At 43.6% G+C, this 23,695-nt stretch overlaps 1 protein-coding gene and 1 long non-coding RNA gene across 3 annotated transcripts in view; one reads left to right on the top strand and one right to left on the bottom strand.

The window, feature by feature from the left end:
* LOC106565096 (phosphatidylinositol 4-phosphate 3-kinase C2 domain-containing subunit beta-like) overlaps positions 1 to 23,695 on the top strand; it is a 73,736-nt gene that overhangs the window by 34,837 nt on the left and 15,204 nt on the right. For both annotated transcript variants that reach the window (XR_006758021.1, XM_014131802.2), the window contains exons 12-18: positions 3,566 to 3,688; positions 5,049 to 5,219; positions 5,298 to 5,406; positions 9,071 to 9,213; positions 12,739 to 12,927; positions 18,377 to 18,470; positions 18,612 to 18,706. Coding sequence is in view for 1 of the 2 variants with exons in the window: in XM_014131802.2 (XP_013987277.1) it covers positions 3,566 to 3,688; positions 5,049 to 5,219; positions 5,298 to 5,406; positions 9,071 to 9,213; positions 12,739 to 12,927; positions 18,377 to 18,470; positions 18,612 to 18,706 (924 nt within the window). In the remaining variant the exon portion in view is untranslated. The remainder of the gene's footprint in view (positions 1 to 3,565; positions 3,689 to 5,048; positions 5,220 to 5,297; positions 5,407 to 9,070; positions 9,214 to 12,738; positions 12,928 to 18,376; positions 18,471 to 18,611; positions 18,707 to 23,695) is intronic.
* On the bottom strand, positions 11,688 to 17,961 carry LOC106565099 (uncharacterized). Its single transcript, XR_001319610.2, has 2 exons — positions 17,687 to 17,961; positions 11,688 to 15,366 (listed from the first exon to the last, which is right to left on the bottom strand). It is a non-coding gene; the product is annotated as an uncharacterized lncRNA (long non-coding RNA).

Raw genomic sequence — 23,695 nt, 5'->3', positions numbered from 1 at the left:
CTGTTAGCTGGCATTAGCTAGCTACTTTTCGTCAGCCTGAACTCCGACAAACAGCTGTAACTTTTGGTAACAGAGAATTATCTCCTGATTCCAGATTTGAATACAGGTAAGTAGACCAATATGTCATGCCCTCTAAAGTTTGGTCTAACTTATTGGGAAAGTGGTCAAAGTAGCTGATTTGTGTAAAACAAATGGTATTGTTGCGTCCACAGTGAATGGAATAGGAAAGGGGGATACCTAGTCAGTTGTACAACTGAATGTGTTCAACTGAAATGTGTCTTCCGCATTTAACCCAACCCCTGAATCAGAGAGGTGCGGGGCACTGCCTTAATCAACATCTATGTCATCGGTGCCCGGGGAACAGTGGGTTAACTGCCTTGCTCATGGGCAGAACAACAGATTTTGACCTTGTCAGCTCTGGGATTCGATCCAGCAACCTTTCGGTTACTGGCCCAACACTCCTACCCGCCAGGTCACAATGGAAGCTTTAGAATGTTGAAGAAATGCCATGAAAGTGGATGAAGTTTAATAAAAGTGTAATAGTTAAAAAAGTATATATAGTATCAAAACGTTGTATGCAAGCACAAGATCAGACCAGTCTGCACGTTTTAAAGTTAGCTTAAACGGTGTAAGAGGAGTAGCGTTGTAAATAATAGTAACTATAAGTCAGAAAGTGGTACACGGTTCCCCAACTTGCGGCCTGCGGGCCAAGTTCGTCCCACTGACCGCCAGTTTGGTAACCATGTACCACTTATTTTTAACTTATAGTTTTTATTCATTTTTTATTTGAGCCCCTCTGTTTTTTTCCCCCATTTCACTGTTGGACTTATTTTATTTTTTAAACACCAGGAAATCAGCTCCAAGGTATTTTTATTTTGGAAATCTGTTCCCAAGTGTTTCCATGCATAAGAGAGAAACACGTGATCATATACAAATGTAAGCAATGTTTGAAATGATTATATTTTAGTCAAATATTATATCTGTTTGGGCTTCTTGCTGTCAATTTGCAGTCTACAAATGATTTGTAATTATTTGTTCTGGCCGTCCAACCATTCACTCAAGAAAAAATCGGTCCGCACCTGAATCTAGTTGATGATCCCTGTAGTATTAGTATGTAATATTATAAATTTCACATATACTCATATACACTGAGTGTACAAAAAATAAAGAACACATTCCTAATATTAAGTTGCACACACACTTTTTCCATCAGAACAGCCTCAATTTATTGGGGCATGGACTCTACAAGGTGTTGAAAGCGTTCCACAGGGATGTTGGCCCATGTTGACTCCATTGTTTCCCACAGATGTGTCAAGTTGGCTGGATGTCCTTTGGGTTGTGGACCATTCTTGATACACACAGGAATCTGTTGAGCATGAAAAACCTAACAGTGTTGCAGTTCTTGACACAAAGTGGTGCGCCTGGCACCTACTACCATACCCCGTTCAAAGGCACTTAAATCTTTTGTCTTGCCCTTTCACCTTCTGGATGGCACACAATCCATGTCTCAATTGTCTCAAGGCTTAGAAATCCTTATTTAACCTGTCTCCTCCACTTCATCTACACTGATTGAAGTGGATTTAACAAGTGACATCAATAAGGGATCATAGCTTTCACCTGGATTCACCTGGTCAGTCTGTCATGGATAGAGCATAATGTTCATAATGTTTTGTACACTCAGTGTATACTCTAACATACACTGATATACATTACACCAACTGACACACACTCACAAGAGAACTCTGTTAATTTCCCACAGTCAGAAGACACTGATTGAATTGAACACAGACCCATGAAGAAAAGTCTTGTTTGTTATGCATCATTTCACATGACTCCAACTTGGTCCTCAGTTACTTGTAATTATAGCGTTTACATACAGTGAGGGAAAAAAGTATTTGATCCCCTGCTGATTTTGTACGTTTGCCCACTGACAAAGAAAGGATCAGTCTATAATTTTAATGATAGGTTTATTTGAACAGTGAGAGACAGAATAACAACAAAAAAAATGCATAAAAACGCATGTCAGAAATGTTATGAATTGATTTGCATTTTAATGAGGGAAATAAGTGTTTGACCCCCTCTCAATCAGAAAGATTTCTGGCTCCCAGGTGTCTTTTATACAGGTAACGAGCTGAGATTAGGAGCACACTCTTAAAGGGAGTGCTCCTAATCTCAGTTTGTTACCTGTATAAAAGACACCTGTCCACAGAAGCAATCAATCAATCAGATTCCAAACTCTCCACCATGGTCAAGACCAAAGAGCTCTCCAAGGATGTCAGGGACAATATTGTAGACCTACACAAGGCTGGAATGGGCTACAAGACCATCGCCAAGCAGCTTGGTGAGAAGGTGACAACAGTTGGTGCGATTATTCGCAAATGGAAGAAACACAAAAGAACTGTCAATCTCCCTCGGCCTGGGGCTCCATGCAAGATCTCATCTCGTGGAGTTGCAATGATCATGACAACGGCGAGGAATCAGCCCAGAACTACATGGGAGGATCTTGTCAATGATCTCAAGACAGCTGGGACCATAGTCACCAAGAAAACAATTGGTAACACACTATGCCGTGAAGGACTGAAATCCTGCAGCGCCCGCAAGGTCCCCCTGCTCAAGAAAGCACATATACATGCCCGTCTGAAGTTTGCCAATGAACATCTGAATGATTCAGAGGACAACTGGGTGAAAGTGTTGTGGTCAGATGAGACCAAAATGGAGCTCTTTGGCATCAACTCAACTCGCCGTGTTTGGAGGAGGAGGAATGCTGCCTATGACCCCAAGAACACCATCCCCACCGTCAAACATGGAGGTGGAAACATTATGCTTTGGGGGTGTTTTTCTGCTAAGGGGACAGGACAACTTCACCGCATCAAAGGGACGATGGACAGGGCCATGTACCGTCAAATCTTGGGTGAGAACCTCCTTCCCTCAGCCAGGGCATTGAAAATGGGTCGTGGATAGGTATTCCAGCATGATAATGACCCAAAACACAAGGCCAAGGCAACAAAGGAGTGGCTCAAGAAGAAGCACATTAAGGTCCTGGAGTGGCCTAGCCAGTCTCCAGACCTTAATCCCATAGAAAATCTGTGGAGGGAGCTGAAGTTTCGAGTGTCCAAACGTCAGCCTCGAAACCTTAATGACTTGGAGAAGATCTGCAAAGAGGAGTGGGACAAAATCCCTCCTGAGATGTGTGCAAACCTGGTGGCCAACTACAAGAAACGTCTGACCTCTGTGATTGCCAACAAGGGTTTTGCCACCAAGTACTAAGTCATGTTTTGCAGAGGGGTCAAATACTTATTTCCCTCATTAAAATGCAAATCAATTGATAACATTAATGACATGCGTTTTTCTGGATTGTTTTGTTGTTATTCTGTCTCTCACTGTTCAAATAAACCTACCATTAAAATTATAGACTGATAATTTCTTTGTCAGTGGGCAAACGTACAAAATCAGCAGGGGATCAAATACTTTTTTCCCTCACTGTACATAGGCCAATGGGGTTTCATAATGACTATCATCTACTCTGTTGTCCCATTGGCTGATCTCCTCTTCCTCTTCCTGTTAGCTACGAGGGCTTCTTCCTGTCATGTTCTCTGACCCATGGAGGGGCGGAACTTTGTGCCCCACAGCATACCAGCAAACAGCAGGTCAGCAAGTACCTGTTTCACCTGGTGGTCTGGGACCAGAGGTATGTACCCAAACACAGCTTGTTACCACAGGCCTTATAGACATTTTAACCAATCACAGCCAGGTACCTCAACCAACCTCACAGCCTATTAAAACAGACCTTACAGACACCCAACCAATCTTTTAAAGGAGATTAGTTACAACTCACAAATAAAAACATACTGTAAACGGTTTACATCTGCTTCAATAAGCTTGCGCGCTTAGTTACAATTTGTGGGTTGTAACTAATCTCCTTTAAAAGAGATGTGAAGGTAGCTATGCAGCAGCATCCGGTGGCTATTTTCTGATCTCTCCACCTCTACCTCATGTCCTTAATGCATTGTCCCTGAGGCTATTTTCGAAGACACTGTTGTTTGGATCTTTTTTTAGCGTCTATTGTAAGGATATTTTTAATCCTCCGGTATCCGGATGGATTTAGTGTCCTGGTGGATTATCAACCCTGAGTAGACCTAGTGGTGCTGAAATCTCCAGATGTGACAACAGCAGTGCAAAGCCTTCACTCTAAAAAAAAACACTTCCCGAGAAGATTGTTTGACCGTGTCCGGCTTGATGGAGCCACTTAAGATAAGATGGAATAAACACGAATAGGCCATGTTTAGGGTTGCAAATTTCCGGGAACTTTCAATAAAAGTTACAACCAACAACAAAAGGATTGTTTGAACAATCCTCCAACCGGGATTTGGGGAAAACCAGGGAATTTATTGAAAGTTCCTGGAATTTTGCAACCCTAGCCATGTTTAATTCTGTCCGGAGTGCTTTGGACAGGGAGTGCAGCGATCTACAGCTTTGTGAGGTAGCCTTCCTCAAACAGCTCTTGGTTTGTTGGTTGTATAAAAGTCCTGAAAGTAAACTGTTAAGCTGGACATCTTATCGTGAGAGGCTTTTATGAGGCACCCGTCCATAATGTAGCCTACAGTCTGGCCGCATAACTGAAAATGTTTTCTTAGTTAGTGACGCATGCTAATAGAGCCCCCATTGGTAATGGTGTGTGTTTTATAACGCGGCTATTTTTTGTTAGCAAGACGCTAGCTCCTTTCAGGCTAACTAGTCTTTTGAAGTTTTAGAATTCCAACAGAGTTCTTAATGTGTTCTTCTCTTTCATGTTGAAAGCACACGGGTCCCATGTGGATGACACAGGGCTAAATATAATAGATGGATCATTTACTGTTGACTAACAGTTTCAATGGCACTCCGAGACTACTCTCTTGTAGTAAAATTTGAATTTACTTTATACTGCATTTCACAAGGACTCAAGTACAACTCTCTCTTTCACAACCCCCCACCCTCTTTCCTTTTCTATTCCTCTCTGCCCCTTATATCCTTCTTTACCCTCCTCTCCCATTGCATCTCCCCCCCCCCAGGGTGTGTTTCCCAGTGCAGATTAACCAGTTGCCAAGGGAGACCCAGCTGACGGTGACTCTGTATGCCAGCGCTCTGCCACCCCCTGGAGGTGCGGAGGAGAAGGGCAGCAAGCAGCGGCGGAGCATCGACTCTCTGGGCTGGGTCACCATGCCCCTCTTCAACTTCAGACAGTGAGTAGCAGTTCGGGAGGCTCTGTATGTCTGTGCGTGCGTGTCGGTGGGATGACCGTCATCCTGTGTCTCCCCCAGCATCCTGACGTGTGGGAGGAAGCTACTGGGTCTGTGGCCTTCCACCCCAGGAAGTAACACTCGCTCCAGCTCCCCCAACTTCAGCCAGCCTGACAGCGTCATCCTGCAGGTAACTGGCCTAATCTCTCTCACACGTACGCACGCTCACACACACACAGAAACGCGTACACACCATTTCTCCTCCTCCTCGTCCTTCCTTCCTTTCTCTTATCTGCGCCAATTTGTTTTTCAGGGTGTAGTTCCCTATTTATTATCCACTTTTTTCACTCCCAATCTCTTTCTTTCTCTTCCTCTGCTCTCCTATCCCTCTCTCTTTCTCTCGTTCCCTGTTACGGCTTACTGTACTGTATGGGGACTTAGAGAGGTTTTTGACTGATCTGCTGCAATAAAACATCTACCTTAGCGCCTGGTCCAAAGAGCAATCTATAAAAGACACACACACACACACACACACACACACACACACACACACACACACACACACACACACACACACACACACACACACACACACACACACACACACACACACACTACAGGTACAATACCAGTTCTCCTGGGTGTGTAACATATGAACGTTTGATGTCTTTATGGCCTGTTTTAGAGCTGTGGAGCAGGAATGGTGTTAAGGGGATTTTCAGATGAACAAAAGAGATGAGCATTCGCAGATATAATCAATAATAAATCAATCTGGTTTAATACAAGTTGCAACAGGGAGACACCTCCAGAACAGAAGCAGAGAAAATGTCACAGTATATACACAGCATCAGGAAATCAAAACAATTTTGTCAGCCGCTAAAGAATCACGGTGTTCCACAGAACACAACAACAATCTGTCCTTGGTCTTTGGACCACAATCCCTATAAACAGATAGAACTTTAACATACAGCATGGAGTCTAGTGACCATCAACCCGCACAACCAGAACTCTTGAGATCATGTGTATTACTGAAATGGGAAACATATCTCCTAATCACTGCCTGCATGTACCTATCTACCTCAAAGCCATCAGAATGGAGAAATACATTTCAATTCACTTAGAATTTATTTTTTGCCATTCTAGAGTCATGTACTACTCATAAAACATATTTAGAACTTGTATTTTTCAGAAACGTAAAATACTGTTAAAAATAAGAACAATATAGTGATACGATGCAGTATTTTGGCCATACCGCCCAGTCTTGTGTAGTACACATACACACAGATGTGGACGTTTACACTCACACAGAAGCACATGCACGCACGCACACACACACACACACACACACACACACACACACACACACACACACACACACACACACACACATGCGTGCGAGCTGCTGCTGCTGCTTGCAGAAGGGACCTGAAAGTAGGTCAGATAGCTCTGCTCTGGCCAACAAAACTCGCCCTTCATATTAGACTCTCTATACCCTCCCTTTTGACACACACATCCTCTTTTCTCTCTATCGCTCTCTCTGTCACGCACGCACACACACACACACAGTGTTTCCTCTCAGCAGTATTGTAGTGTAAACTCAGTCCCTCCTGCAGTGCCAACCCAGTGTGTCACAGTGCCAACTGGCCCGTGGCTCTGGTGCCCAATGGCTTTTTTGTCTCAGTGCAGTGGTCTGTGTTCAAATGAGATGTGTGTGTTGTTGCAATCAGTCTCCTCATTAGCGAGGTGACATCATTTGAGGCTTCGTTCTTCATCACTGACGGCAGAACACATGCTTACGCACACATACGAACATCGCACAAGACACATCTGGGGCCTGGCGTCCATCTGTCTCTCGTTAACCCGAATGTAACCCCCTCACGCACACGTGCACACACACATACACACGTGCACACCGTCTAACATTACCCTCTGACTTTTTTCTCTTAGTTTTTTTTTTTAACATTCCTCTCTTCTTCTGTTTAGGCCTCTGTCTTTCTTCCTCAAACTCTTTCCCCCATTGGCCTGCCATGAGTTTCAGTCTTGTGTTGCTCTCTTGGCTTTTCTTATTTTTCTTTTTTTCTCTCTCCTACTTTCCTTGGATGAATTCCTCCCATCATTCTGTTCCACTCCTCTCCCCCAATCTCTTCCTCCTCTTCATCTACCCATTACCTTGTCCATCTGCTCTGTAACAGTCAGGTCAGAAGTCTATTTCTACTCGGTGCCTTGGGAAAGTATTCAGACCCCTTGACTTTTTCCACATTTTGTTACTTTACAACATTATTCAAAAATGGATGAAACTGGGAGTCGGGAAGCAAGTTCAGGGTGTGACTCATTTAATGAATAAATGAAAACATAATACAAAACAAGAAACACGAACAACACACAGACATGAAACAGAAACAATGACACCTGGTGAAGGAACCAAAGGGAGTGACAAATATAGGGCAGGTACTCAAGGAGGTGATGGAGTCCGGGTGAGTGTCATAATGCGCTGATGCGCGTAACGATGGTGACAGGTGTGTGCCATAACGAGCAGCCTGGTGAACTAGAGGATGGAGAGGGACATAAACAAAAAAAATCCTCAGTAATCTGCACACAAGACCCCATAATGACAAAGCGAAGACAGGTTTTTAGAATTGTTTGCACATTTTATACAAATAAAAAACAGAAATACCTTGTTTACAAAAGTATTCAGACCCTTTACTGTGAGACTAAATTCAGCTTGGATGCATCCTGTGTCCATTGATCATCCTTGAGATGTCCCACGGTTGAGGTCCCACGGTTGACAGTGTCAGAGCAAAAAACCAAGCCATAAGGTCGAAGGAATTGTCTGTAGAGCTCTGAGACAGGATTGTGTCATGGCACAGATCTGGGGAAGTGTACCAAAACAGTTCTGCAGCGTTGAAGGTCCCCAACAACACATTGGCCGCCATCATTCTTAAATGGCCGCCCCGGCCAAACTGAGCAATCAGGGAGGTGACCAAGAACCCGATGGTCACTCTGACAGAGCTCTAGAGTCTCTCTGTGAAGATGGGAGAACCTTCCAGAAAAACAACCATCGCTGCAGCCCTCCACCAATCAGGCCTTTATGGTAAAGTGGCCAGACGGAAGCCACTCCTCAGTAAAAAGCACATGGAGTTTGTCAAAAGGCACATAAAGACTCTCAGACCATGAGAAACAAGATTCACTAGTCTGATGAAACCAAGGTTGAACTCTTTGGCCTGACAGCCAAGCGTCACGTCTGGAGGAAACCTGGCACCATCCCTACGGTGAAGCATGGTGATGGCAGCATCATGCTGTAGGAATGTTTTTCAGCGGCAGGGTCTGGGAGACTAGTCAGGATTGAGTCAAAGATTAACAGAGCAAAGTATAGAGAGATTCTTCATGAAAACCTGCACTAGAGCACTCAGGACCTCAGACTGGGGTGAAGGTTCCCCTTCCAAGAGGACAACGACCCTAAGCACACAGCCAAGACAACGCAGGAGTGGCTTCGGGACAAGTCTCTCTGAATACTTATGTAAATGTGATATATTTGTTTTTTTATTTTTAATAAATTAGGAAACATTTCTAAAAACCTGTTTTTGCTTTGTCATCCTGGCGTACTGTGTCTAGATTGATGAAATTTTTTTAAAGAATAAGGCTGTAACGTAACAAAATGTGGAAAAAGCAAGGGGTCTGAATACATTCCGAAGATACTGTATCTTGTTTAGATTAAGCTGTAAGAGATATAACGATTTAAATCAAACCATATCGATGTTTATTTATTTGAGGTACATTTCCCTCCTCACAACACTTCATGAACCATCTTAATGTTGTTGTTAGTGTGACGCCTAACCTCTGACCTCTTCCTGTAGGTGGACTTTCCCACGTCGTCGTTTGAGGTGCGCTTTAGCACCCCCCCTCCCGCAGAGTTCAGTCCCCAGTATGACTTCTCCAGACTGGACCAGCACAGCCAGAGACAACTGCAGGATGTACTGCACAAGAAATCACTCTTCTGGTGAGACTACTACACTGTCAGTCAGTCTCTCGCTCTCTCTCTCTCACACGCTACCTTTCTGCTCACTCACTCCATGGAATGACAGAACATCCCTGATAGACTGACATACATTATTACCACGTCATTATAATGTCACTGCTACACTGCATTAGAGAGTATCGTATGTTCTTGTGCTAGTGTTCAAACCCAACAGCTGTAGACGTTATTGAGGGGCGTTAATAGGTTAGTAGTAGCCTGAAATCCAGAACCTGTTTTGCTGACATTCCACTCCATGTCGTCCGTGTCGTGCTAAACATGGCAAGGAGTGGAATGATATCTCAAACAGAATGGTACCCAGGCTAGGTTAGTAGTGGACAGAGCAGGAAGACAGACAGGAGATGCAATGCTGCTTTTAAGTATGTGAACCCTACAGGGCTGGTCATTATTTTGCTATAAAATATTAAAATAAACATAGAAAATCCTTATCTAAACCCCAATTTGTAATTAAGACATTCCAAGTAAATGACAGAAACAAAAAAAAATGATATTTTCGTTGTTTATTTAACAAAAGTGGTTTATTTACAGATACTCAGATTTGATGAGTGCAAAAATGTGTTAACCCCTTCAGTCAATAGCTTGTGGCACCTCCATTAGCAGTGATAACTTTGAGTAAACATCTCCTATAGCCAGTAATCCGTCTCTAACATCTGTTTTGAGGGATTTTTCCCCACTCCTCCTTACAGAACTCAGCCAATTGATTGAGGGTTGAGAGGTGTCTGGCATGAACTCCCCGCTGCAAGTCCTGCCCACAGTATCGCGATTGGATTTAGGTCAGGACTTTGACTTTGGCCAATCCAAAACACAAATCTTCTTTCTCCTGAGACATTCTTTGGTAGATTTGCTTGAATGCTTTGGGTCGTTGTCTTGTTGGAAGACCCATTTTCGGGCCCAGCTTTAGCTCCTTGACTGATGGCCTGACGTTCTGTTCAAGAATCTCCTGGTATAACCTCAGAATTCATGGTTCCCTTAATGATGTGGAGTCGTCCAGGTCCAGAGGAGGAAAAGCAGCCCCAGACCTTGACATTCCCACCACCATCCTTGACTGTTGGGATAAGGTTCTTTTGGTGGTAGGCAGTGTTGGGTTTTCGCCAAACATAGCGGTGTTGATTGTGACCAAAAAGGTCAAACATTTCTAGATGTTATGTTTGGGTTGGCTTTTACCTGATTTATTACTTGGGATATTTTGGAAGGGCGTCCACTTCGAGGCCAAGTTGCTGTCATGTTAAGTGCTCTCCATTTGTAAATGATTTGCCTCAAAGCTAAAATCTTTTTCAGATGATTGTATTGCCTTCCCCAGACTGATGTGCTCTGAGATCTCCTTTCCTCTCAGCATGGTGTGCTTTGCATTCACCTGGATGGGTAACACCAAACTGACCAGGTTTCTGATCTGTATTTATCAGAGTCCCGCCCAAACTCTTTACTAACGATCGCTCCTTTCATTGGGTCATTTGGTACCCAATTATTTACCCACCTGATTCTACTCACCTACTTGATTTAACCAACGCAACTTGGGGCTCACTTATTTTTGCACCTGCATCAATTACTTTTTTATTACATTTTTCTACTACACACATGATTTCCTTTTCACCAACATATGGTATTGGTAAATATAAACCTGTAATGTCAGATCAAAAAGACTGGTTCTGATTAAATGAAGATTTCAATGTAAAAACAAAAAATATCTAATTGCAGCAGGGGTCCACATACTTTCAAGCAGCACTGTATGGGCAGTGGGATGCACTGGGAATGGTATTGGGGGAGGGCTGATGAGGGAGGGAAGAGGGGGTCCAGTTGATGAGTGATGTCATAGCAGCAGCTGGTGGTGAATCCTGCCCAGATGATATTATACCCCCTCTCCTCCCCCCTCTAGTCTCACCATCCCCCTCTCCTCTTTTGTCCCGTGTGAGTGTGTTTGCGTGCGTGCACCATTTACAAAAGAGATGAAAAGGTCACTGAATATTAATCAGACCGGTGATCTGAATTCCTAAGAGAGGTAGAAAGAAACAAGGAGTGTTTGGGGAGCTCCACTGGCCTTCTCTGAGGAGTGTGTCAACAACGTTTAACTCAATCCTCCCTGGATATAGAAGGGTGTGTGTCTGTCTGTTTGTATGTGTGTCTATTCAGCATATCTCAGTATAATGTTTAGCCCATTAGTGGTTGTCATAGTTTATGATCTGTTTCCTGTTTGTTGTGAGAGAGATAAACAGAACAGTGTTTATCTTGGACCAGAGTGTGTTTTGTTTACTTCCAAGCAGGATCCCTTTTTTCTGGGGCTTTGGACCGTGCCTTTGGATGGAAGGAAGGGAGATGTGCTCTTATCTTTGTCTGTGTCTGTGTCTCTGTCTGTTTGATGTTCACTTTGAGATAGGTCTCCCTCCCCTCTCTTTACTTCTAAATAACTGAGGCTTTTGACTAGAACATACAATATGCACACATTCATGGTCAACAAATGACCATTCATGGTCAGGATACGTTTAATATTACATGGCAACTACCAGCAGATGAAGAAGAGCGGATATTTCAGCGTTGACAAATTATTATTTAAAGAACATTCTCTTAAGGTGCAGTGTTTCCAAACAAGTGTACTGGCTTCAGTGCCATCCAGTATCAGGCTCCAAGCAGGAAGTAGATTAGAGGAGCTCATCCAATAGCAACAACTGTTGTCCAGCTGGATCATCCAATCCCAACAATGACACAGTATATTCAGCCAATGGAAACAACCGTACCAAGGAGAACTCATCATACGTTAACAGCCCTCTGCCCTGTGTGTGTCTGCTAGAGCAGTTAGAGAAACCTGTGTGTGTTGATTTAGGCAGAGATTCAAACAAACATGGATTAACGTGTGTGTTGCGTGTGTGTGTGATGAGATTGAATGTACTCACTGACCTTTTAGTTGTCAGTTGACATTTTCACGGTTTCTCCACAAGGTACATCTACTGTTTATTCTCCCTTCTCCCAGTCACTTTATCTGTCTTTATCGTTCTTCCTCTACCTTTTGTCTCTCCTCTACTCCCTCTCTCCATCTGTCCCCCTCTCCCTTACACACCCGCTCCGATCAGTCTCTTTTAGTCTTTGTTTCATGCCTGTTTCAAATTCAGCTTGATAGTTTTTTTCATTGGTGTAACCGCGTTTCGAATGAGGGTGGCCAAAGCAAGGAGAAACAGAGTAATGTTATCATGAAGACAGAACAAAGACATCATTGATACGTGTTGGCCACATTTATACAAAGGTAATCTATCTTTTCTTTTTCTTTTTTACAGCGGAGAATGGCCATCTAATGCTGCAGTAAACAACACCACACTCTCTTTCCCTCTTTCTTTTCCTTTCATTGTGAGAAAGTATTCCAAGTATGCATTGTTTTACTCCCTCTTCCCCTCTTTAACCCCTCCCCCTCTCCACATCCCCCTCTCTTTCTCTCACTCTCAAGCTAAGTATGCATGTAAGGTGTTTATATTTCTCCTCGCTCTCTCCCCTCTATCTGTCCAGGTTGACTCCAGAGGACAAGCGTCTGTTGTGGGAGAAGCGTTCATTCTGCCAGTCAGAGAGTGGTGCTCTGCCCCTGGTGCTGGCTAGTGCCCCCCGCTGGGAGTGGGCATGTCTGTCAGACATCTATGCCCTGCTCCGCCAGTGGGCATGTCTCAACCACCACGACGCACTGGGCCTTTTGCATGCCACGTAAGGGGACTGTGTGCGTGTGCGTGTGTGTGGTTGCCAGGCAATGGTTTCTGGGGCAACACTTGCCAGGGAAATAGCCACCTTGGCAACAGTCAGCAGGCAACGGTCACCAGAAGGCCTGCGGTCGCCATTCGACCTTGTCATGTTGTGTTAGGACTGTGTAAACAACAGACACATTGGCAGTTTGGGGACATGGTCAGAGACGGGAGTGGACCAGACTGGCTTAGAATCCTGTTCTGGAACATAAACACCATGAACTCACCTCAGCAGGGCAACATGCAAGGCATCACATGCATCACTCTCCTTTTAGAATTACAGTTCAAATATGAATGAGGATGTTAGCAATTTATGTTATTCTTCAATAACACAAACTCCGAAGCAAATCAGGGGGAGAAAAAATAGGTTTAGGTCTTTTTAGAAAACAATAAAAAGCATGAAAAAATAGACAGAATATAAACATTAGCAGTAAGCATAAAATCGTTCAGATTAAACACCTTGCATTCCTATAAAACACAACGGGCATATTTTAAATGCTGTTGCAATAAGAAATAGATTTCACACAAAGTTATAGAAAAGAGGTATTAACAAGTGTGATACCACATCTGAGAGAACATGGTTCATTACAGCACCGAGGACAGTTACCACAGGCACATTGACCACAATCATGAGGCTTGGTGAGATGATGAAGACCCTTATGATCCCTACCACATTCTTGTGAACACCACTGACACCTATCTCCAAAAGGACACGGTTGATGAATCTTATGATATTCCCTATCACGTAAACGTCGGATTTTAGCAGACAAACATCGGGCAATAGCACACTTGATAACCTGGATGAGGATGAGAGAAATAACCACAACTCCCACTATTGGAAGTATCATGCTCACCAAAAAACTTCCCCATGTACCGAATGTGGAAGACAACCACATGACTAAGCCTAAATCATCTGGATTGTAATCATGATATTTAGAGCCCTCAGTCCTGATCTTTTGGATTAGGTCAGTTATTTCCTCAGAATGATCAGGGATATTTGTACAGCCTCCAGCACCAATAACAGCACATGCAACCCCTTGTGCGGACAGAAGATAATCAAGGGCCAAACGATTTTGCAATGCCACAGTCCGAATGGCAACCATCTCAGCTGTAATTAACTCAAGACTCTCAACTGTACTATTAGCTAGGATTCCCAAAGGGCTAGTCGTATTAATAACTTCCCATGCTATCGAAAGAATACCATAAGATGGAAAAGCAATCGCAAAGAATCTCTCCGTTTCTGTAATCACACGTTTATGACGCTGTGAAAAAAGAGAATTCACCGAATGTCACGACATATCCCAAATAACCCGACCCCAATAACACTACCCTAATAACCCGACCCTTGCCACAACTTTGGTAACCAGGAATAGGCATAGGATCCACAGAGAAAGTAAGTCCCAGGAGCTATCATACCATTGTTGATGGTGTTACCAAAGGTATTGGCATAGAAAGTAGTCCCAGTGCCATTACTGAGTGTCCATTCAACAGACACTAGACATTCCGCAACCTTAGTACTGTCACGGACAGATAGATAGATCTGTTGTCTGATCACACTTACTCTGTCCTGCTTTGACAAACGCGTCCTGGTGCAGTTGAGACAAATTCCGAGAGAGTGACCTATTAAACCATAACCACCCAACAGGGGCATGTGTAAGAACTAGGTAAGGCGGTCGCTGATTTGTGTCATTGGTAATCTCAAATGAAGGAAGTTACCTATCACTCCAGGATGTCAGCTCCACCCCCAACTCATCCACAAGTTGTTGAATGGACACACATCCAGGAGTCTCAGGCCTCCTCCAGCACCTGTCTGCAGAACTAGGTACTCTCGCATGTTGATACGCAACATTCTTACCCAAATTAGTACCAATATTTGTCTTATACCAGTTAACATCTCTCCATATACCCAACATTTCACTCTGGTTTAAAGGAATAGCCCCTAATGGAATACCTGCCCTTCATGTGAATGGTTTGTACGTACAAACCCAACAATTACTTTGATTGACTACTGTGGCATAGTGTAGAGAGAGAGCTAGTAACGTATTGACGCCCGAGTGTCCCTCATCCATCGCTGTGTTAGAAATGGAAACACAACCCACATCCTGTATTAGGAGGAAACTCACAAGGAAAATCATTTAAAATGTCTTTCACTTGTCTGCAAGACAACAATATTTAATCGTCCTATTGTCAAGGTAATCATTCACCAAGTCCTTTAGAAGTGACCAGCTCTTCCACACTGGTATCAGTCCCACATAGATAACTATTAGAAGTTATGTTTTGACAGTCTGCCGGTAGTGAGGAATTCTTCTTCCGTTCCACTGGTTGCACTTCACCGGTGATCTTGTATCGTTTCAGGTACAGTCAAGAGATATTGCTGCAGCCTCAGACGGTAGATTCTCATAACCTGTAACGAAGGAAACAAAAAAAGTGAAAGTAACATGTCCTGGTTCCAAGAGAAATGTATATTTCACCTAGATTTCCCTAAGTCAGCATGTCCTGATTTTCAGGAAAAAGTTGGACCTTTCACCTAGATATCCCTAATATGATGACTGCGGTATACAACGTAGAAGCTTATCAGGTTCTGATCATCTTACTATGCTTCTTCACCCCAGATTGACCCCCAATTGCTAATCAATCAGTTCTATTCTCCAGGCTCATCAAAATGGACAACCATTTTTGCAATGGTACATGTATCCATCGTGATTTCCCCAGGACTTTTACTGCTGACCTTGATAAGGACCTTCCCATTTTGGCCCTAATATCTCTGTCACATATTTGTTTTACCATCACCCACTGTCCTGGCACTACATCATGTCCCCCCTTGGGAGTTATTCCCCATTAAAGAGTTGTATGCAATAGTTAAGCATCGTGTCACTCAAAAAGTGTACTTCTGCTTTTCTCAAATCTAACGTGCCTGGTATTATCACATTGTCTGTTGTAGTACCTACCCATCCTACCTTCCTCACACCCCCTTCCATAATGCTTGAAACGTCTGTGTATAAGATAAACTCAGGGTTTTCCAACGAGTGACGCTATAAACCCATCAGAGAGCTGATCCAAAACCAACTCACAACAGTCGTGTTCAAGTAATGTGGTATCTGGAGGAAGCATCAGAGTAGCTGGATTACATGGTGTCTTTTCAACTATATCCATGTCCCATAGATCTTTAATCACTACTTTAGTAGCGTCCATAGCTTCCTTGCTAATGGGATATTGTTTTGTGCAAGGTAGTGCAACACCTGTCAAGCACACTGATTCCAAAGTTCCACACTCATTTTTCTTCGTAGTCCAAATAGTATTGTTCTGAACTGTAGAGCCTGCATCAACCTTCGTTGGACCAATAGAAATTGATAATGGTTTGTTTCATATCTTTCTTCGTCCCCCCCCCCCCCCACTCCTGTTGCTCTCATCTTCTTGCCTGTGTACTGAGGACATATCATATATGTTTTGCATAAGATATGGGCAATACAGTGACTTCAGCACCCATATCTACAAAATAATCTACTGCAAAGTTGTTAACAATCATGTTCACATATATTCCAGCCGATTTCATATGTACACCAGCTGAGATGGGACGTAAGAGGGAGTCTATTAGTTTACCGCCACAGCATCCAGCAAACTCTGCTGCTGAGCCGGAGAGAGCTTCTTACATTTCTGCAACAACATTGTGTCGTTAGTGTTGTCGTCCTGATTCCATTTTCCCTTAGATGGACCCTTCTTCTCCTGGCCACTTCTCATAAAATCACGTTTTCTTTTCCCGACATTCTCGTTGCCAGTGACCAGAAATCCCGCAATAATAACATACACCAGGTTTCTCTTCTACTGAACGAATAATGTTGTTGGTTTCACTCAGAACCTGCACAACTCTGATACCCACGTCTCGTGGATGCTTAAAAGTTTTTGACCATTCATCCAACTGTTTTGGAGATGCTGATTTATGTGTGATTACTGTCTCTAGAGGTTTGGCTTTACTCCCTTTTACAGCCTGTGTTCTGGTTGGCCTAAGACATCGTTCGTCGCCTGCTGTCAGAATCTGTTGACTCAATGCCAGGCAGTGCAGACCAGATGCTTGAAACCTGATCTGCCTTATACAACTCAATGTGAGGATAGATAGATTGATTGGACAACAGAGAAGTCACAGGTCAGGGTCACGTCTGATTTTTTTCACCTGTGTCTCCTGCTGCAATAGGGAATTTCTCCTTTTAAGGTCTTTATTTGTTCACCAAGAGCTTTCAAACTATCCTTTTCTCTCTGCAATGTCATAATATTAACTTCCAAAGTTGTATAATATATATCTCGATGTTTATATATTTATTTATCCCCAAAATATATATATTTATATAACCCCTTATGAGGACTCAAACCTCTTCTAGAACACAAATTGTTTCTGTAGGGCCTGGCTACCCATAACTTATGTTCACCACTAAGAGCTTGTTGAAAACGTACATTAACCACACGTGTAAAAATTGCTACTTCACTAGCAACTCACTTCTATGCAACAAGAAGGTTTCACAAAAACAGAGGCCTCAAAACTTTTAATAGAGTAAGGACTCCAACCTTTTAATAGAGTAAGGACTCCAACCTTTTAATAGAGTAACAAAGGACTAAACTCTGTAATAAAACAATGGACTTGAACGCTTATACATCACAGATACATATCACTCATTGCATGCACTATTTTAACCTGATTTGGTTATTTTTAAATGATATTGGTCTAAACTCACCCAGCAATTCTGCCATCAATCAGGAGATAAAGAGTTGACTCCCCAAAGTGGGTTGTGCGCAGCCTTCTCTCTTTACTCTGGATCAACACACAGTTGATACGTTTTTCTGGTTGTTGTTGTTCAGACCAAATCATCCAGGTCATGGCACCAAGTGTTAGCAATTGATGTTATTCTTCAATAATACAAACTCCAAAGCAATTCAGGGGGAGGGAAATAGATTTATTTGAGAAGGACAAATCATATATGTTATGCTGGGAGATAGCTGTTCAGTCTCCCCTGTCCTCAGCTTTTTTTCACCGAACAAAGAAACAGGATGCCACTTATAACCCCCCCACCCTAGCCTGGGGTTGACCAATCAGAAGTCCTTGCAGTACAACTGGACCAATGGCCAAATAACAAGTATCCTGCCCCAGACTCAATGTACAGAACGTAGCACACGTAGCTCTGAGTTCAGGAGTGACAATCCACAGATTCTAAACAGATGTTGAACTGAAACCCAACTCCTATTTACATTGACAATTCCCTATTGATTGTTAATTCTAGTACTCTCATCCTCTGCGTTGTGTATTTATCTTCAAAGTGTTCTTATAAGGATAAATCCATGCATTTGTTTGACCTCTCAAATATGTCGTTATTTTGGATTGAAACAATGTAATAATTGAATGCATAATGGATTCAAATGTCTGTCAGCTTCCCTGATCAGGAGCTGAGGCGTACTGCAGTTCAGTGGATGGACTCCATCTCTGACCCTGAGCTACTGGACTTCCTGCCGCAGCTGGTGCAGGTAACACCTTTATAAATGCATTATGAATGTCTTACGAACACTTCACGAACACCTTAGCATAGGGGTATGTGGAGCTATATCAATATTTCTTACACCTATCCATTGCATCTTTCTCTAACCATCTCTCTCGCTTTCTCTCAGGCTCTGAAATATGAGTGTTACCTGGATAGCCCGTTGGTACGTTTCCTGCTACGGAGAGCCATAGGGGACATGCGCATCGCACACTACCTTTTCTGGTGAGACCTATTCAGATATCAGCCATATACTCAGCCTTTTCTGTCACACACAATTGGATGTAGGCTCTCACCGACATATACACATGTATACATGACACGTGCAGTGCCTTCAGAAAGTATTCACACCCCTTGACTTTTTCCACATTTTTGTTGTGTTACAGACTGAATTTAAAATTGATTCAATTGAGATTGTGTATCACTGACCTACACACAATACCCCATAATGTCAGTGGAACTTTGTTTCTAGAAATCTTTTCAAATTAATAAAAAATGAAAAGCTGAAATGGCTTGAGTCAATAAGTATTCAATCCCTTTGTTATGGCAAGCCTAAATAAGTTCAGGGGTAAAAATGTGTTTAATAAGTTGCATGGACTCACTCTTTGTACAATAATGTTGAACATGATTTTTGAATGACTACCTCATCTCTGTACCCCACACATACAATTATCTGCAAGGTCTCTCAGTCGAGTAGTGAATTGCTAACACAGATTCATCCACAAACACCAGGGAGGTTTTCCAATGCCTCACAAAGAAGGGCACCGATTGGTAGATGGGTAAAAATAAAATAAGCAGACATTGACTATCCCTTTGAGTATGGTGAAGTTATTAATTACACTTTGATGGTGTATCAATACACCCAGTAACTACAAAGATGCAGGCATCCTTCCTAACTCAGTTGCCGGAGAGGAAGGAATCCGCTCAGGGATTTCACCATGAGGCCTATGGTGACTTTAAAACAGTTTCAGAGTTGAATGGCTGTGATAGGAGAAAACTGATGATAGATCAACAACTTTTTAGTTACTCAACAATACTAACCTAATTGACAGAGTAAAAAGAAGGAAGCCTGTACAGAATACAAATATTATAATATTGTAAAATATTTGGCAAAGCGATTAACTTTTTATCCTGAATAGTGTGTTATGTTTGGGGCAAATCCAATACAACACATTACTGTCACGAGTGCTGTCTTCAAATTCCCCGTCATAAATTAGCCAAGGCGCAGTGTGCCGGTAGTTCCACATATTTTATTTGTGAACTTGAACAAAAACAATAAACAGGTGAAACTGAAACAAACGTGACGTTCTGGGGCTGCTCACACACAGCTGCACAAAAACAAGATCCCACAAAAACACAGGGAAAAACAGGCTGCCTAAGTATGGCTTCCAATCAGAGACAACGATAGACAGCTGCCTCTGATTGGAAACCATACCCGGCCAAAACATAGAAAACAAAACATAGAATGCCCACCCACCTATCACACCCTGACCTAACTAAACAGAGAAAACACAGCTCTCCTAGGTCAGAGCGTGACAGTACCCCCCCAAAGGTGCGGACTCCCGGCCGCAAACCTGAACCTATTGGGGAGGGTCCGGGTGGGCATCTATAATTGGCGGCTCTGGTTCCGGGCGTAGCACCCCGCTTCTGTGTGTCCGGAGGAACCAGACCGTGGATCATCGCTGGAGGCTCTGGAACACCAACCGCCGCTGAAGACTCTGGGCTGAAGGCCGCCGCTGAAGACTCTGGACTGTAGACTGCCGTTGAAGACTCTGGGCTGCAGACCGCCGTTGAAGACTCTGGGCTGCAGACTGCCGTTGAAGAATCTGGGCTGCAGACTGCCGGTGAAGGCTCCAGACTGGGGAACGTCGCTGGAGGCTCCGTACTGATGAGCGTCGCTGGAGGCTCCGTACTGATGAGCGTCGCTGGAGGCTCCGGACTGATGAGCGTCGCTGGATGCTCCGGACTGGGGAGCGTCGCTGGAGGCTCCGGACTGGGGAGCGTCGCTGGAGGCTCCGGACTGGGGAGCGTCGCTGGAGGCTCCGGACTGAGGAGCGTCGCTGGAGGCTCCGGACTGAGGAGCGTCGCCGGAGGCTCTGGACTGTGAAGCGTCATTATAGGTTCCGGACTAGGGACCGTTGCTGCAAGCTCCATGCTATGGATCATCTCTACAGGTTCCGCGTCATGGATCATCACTGGAGGCTTCGTGCCATGGATCATCTCTACAGGATCCGGGCCATGGATTACCTCTACAGGCTTCGTGCCATGGAACATCCCTACAGGCTCCAGGCCATGGATCATCACTAGAGGCTTCGTGCCATGGATCATCTCTACAGGCTTCGGACCATCGATTATCACTGGAGGCTTTATTCGTGGAGCTGGAACAGGTGTCACCGGACTGGGGAGACACACTGAGGACCGAGTGTTCAAAGCAGGCACCGGCCGTACTGGGCTATGGAGGTGTACTGGAGGAAGAGTGCGAGGAGCAGGCACAGGACGTACTGGGCTATGGAGGTGTACTGGAGGAAGAGTGCGAGGAGCAGGCACAGGACGTACTGGGCTATGGTGGCGCACTGGAGGGAGAGTGCGCGGAGCAGGCACAGGACGTACTGGGCTCTGGAGGCGCGCTGGAGGGCAGGAATGCTGAGCGGGCATACTCCAAGCTGGCTGAGTGCCAACCTTAGCACGACAACGGTGAGGAGCTTGCACCGAGCGCACCGGGCTGTGAGTGCGCATGGGCGACACCGTGTGCACCACCGCATAACACGGTGCTTGTACAGTCACTCGCTCCCCACGGTAAGCACGGGGAGTTGGCTCAGGTCTTAAACCCGTCTTAGCCAAACTACCCGTGTGCCCCCCCCCCCAAAAAAAATTTTGGCTGCTGCCTCTCGGGTCTCCTGTAGCTCTCTTAGCTTTTCTTCCCAGTATCGCCGTTCCACCTTCGCTGCCTCTATCTCATCCGGCGGGCGGCAATACTCTCCCAGCCTTGTCGAAGGTCCTGCCCCATCCAGGATCTCTTCCCAGGTCCATTCCTCTGAACCACACTGCTTGGTCCCGCTCGTCTTCCTGGTGAGTGCACTCTGCTTGGCTTTCTTTTGGTGGTATCTTCTGTCACGAGTGCTGTCTTCAAATTCCCCGTCATAAATTAGCCAAGGCGCAGCATGTTGGTAGTTCCACATATTTTATTTGTGAACTTGAACAAAAACAATAAACAGGTGAAACTGAAACAAACGTGACGTTCTGGGGCTGCTCACAAACAGCTGCACAAAAAATAAGATCCCACGAAAACAAAGGGAAAAACAGGCTGCCTAAGTATGGTTTGCAATCAGAGACAATGATAGACAGCTGCCTCTGATTGGAAACCATACCCGGCCAAAACATAGAAAACAAAACATAGAATGCCCACCCACCTATCACACCCTGACCTAACTAAACAGAGAAAACACAGCTCTCCTAGGTCAGAGCGTGACAATTACTGAGTACCACTCTCCATATTTTCAAGCATAATGGTGGCTGCATCAGGTTATGGGTATTCTTGTAATTGTTATGGACTGGGGAGTATTTCAGGATAAAAAATAAATGAATGGAGCTAAACACATGCAAAACCCTAGAGGAAAACCTGGTTCAGTCTGCTTTCCACCAGACACTGGGAGATAAATTCACCTTTCAGCAGAACAATAACCTAAAACACAAGGCCAAATCTACATGGGAGTTGCTTACCAAGAAGTCAGTGAATGCTGTGGAGTTACAGTTTTGATTTAAATCTGATTGAAGGTATATGGCACGACCTGAAAAAGGTTGTCTAGCAATGATAAACAACCAATTTGACAGAGCTTGAATAATTTTTATGAACAATCCAGGTGTGGAAAGCTCATCAGAGATTTATCCCCCAAAATATATTTTAATCCCAGTTTGTAAAACAATGTGGAAAAAGTCAAGGGGTGTTAATACTTGCTGAAGGCACTGTATGCAAATGAGATATTTCTATATTTAATTTTCAATAACTGTGCAAACATTTCCAAAAACATGTATTCATTCACTTTGTCGTTATGGGGTATTGTGTAGATGTGTGAGAAAAGAAATAAAGAATCAATTTTGAATTCAGGCTGTAATGTGGAATAAGTCAAGTGGTATGAATACTTCCTGAAGGCACTGTACATCCAACCACCTCTAATTCACATAGACTTCAGTCATTTCATGACTCACATTCGCTCACAGAAACACCCGCTTAATCATACAGTACTGCACTGGAGCCCATACATGACAATGCAGTAATGTACAACGATATCATTGACACTTTGTATGTATGTTTGTCCTGTTGAAGACATGTCGCCACCTGCTGGACAGATTGGGAAATGCCAGAACAAACTTTATGCAGTATACATTAGGATTTTCAGAATGGATTCTTAAAAATGACTTAACACAATAGCATCAGAACACAAAGTACACCATTTTATATATTTACACAATATACAGTACTGCACAATGGACTGTAACAGAGAGTTGCAGTCCGTTTTAGAATGGGTGGCTAGTAATAAACTAGTCCTGACCATCTCTAAAACTAAGAGCATTGCATTTGGTACAAATCATTCCTTATGTTCTAGACCTCAGCTGAATCTGATCATGAATAATGTGTGGCTGTTGAGCAAGTTGAGGAGACAAAATGATTTGGTGTTACCTTGGATTAAAACATATTGTCATGGTAAACTGTCATGGTCAAAACATATTGATTCAATGGTTTTAAAGATGGGAAGAGGTCTGTCCGTGATAACGAGATGCTTTGCTTTCGTGACACCACACTCCACAAAGCAAGTCCTACAAGCTCTAGTTTTATCTTATCTTGATTATTGCTCAGTTATATGGTCAGGTGCTGCAAGAAGGACCTAGAAAAAACTGCAGTTGTCCCAGAACAGAGCTGCACATCTTACTCTTTACTGTAATCAGAGGGCTAATAATATGCATGCCAGTCTCTCTTGGCTAAAGGTAGAGGAGAGACTGACTGCATCATTTTTTTGATTTTATAAGAAACATTGTGTTAAATTCCAAATTGTTTGTAATGTCAACTTATACACAGCACTGACAGACACCCTTACCCCACCAGACATGCCACCAGGGGTCTTTTCACAGTCCCCAAATCCAAAACAAATTCAAGAGAGCATACAGTATTATATAGAGCCATGATTGCATGGAACTCCCATCTCAGATTGCTCAAGT

The sequence above is a fragment of the Salmo salar genome, chromosome ssa12 (assembly GCF_905237065.1).
Source record: "Salmo salar chromosome ssa12, Ssal_v3.1, whole genome shotgun sequence".
NCBI classification, from domain to species: Eukaryota; Metazoa; Chordata; class Actinopteri; order Salmoniformes; family Salmonidae; genus Salmo; species Salmo salar.
Note: the sequence above shows the minus strand (reverse complement) of the source record. Positions and strands in the feature narration are given on the sequence as shown.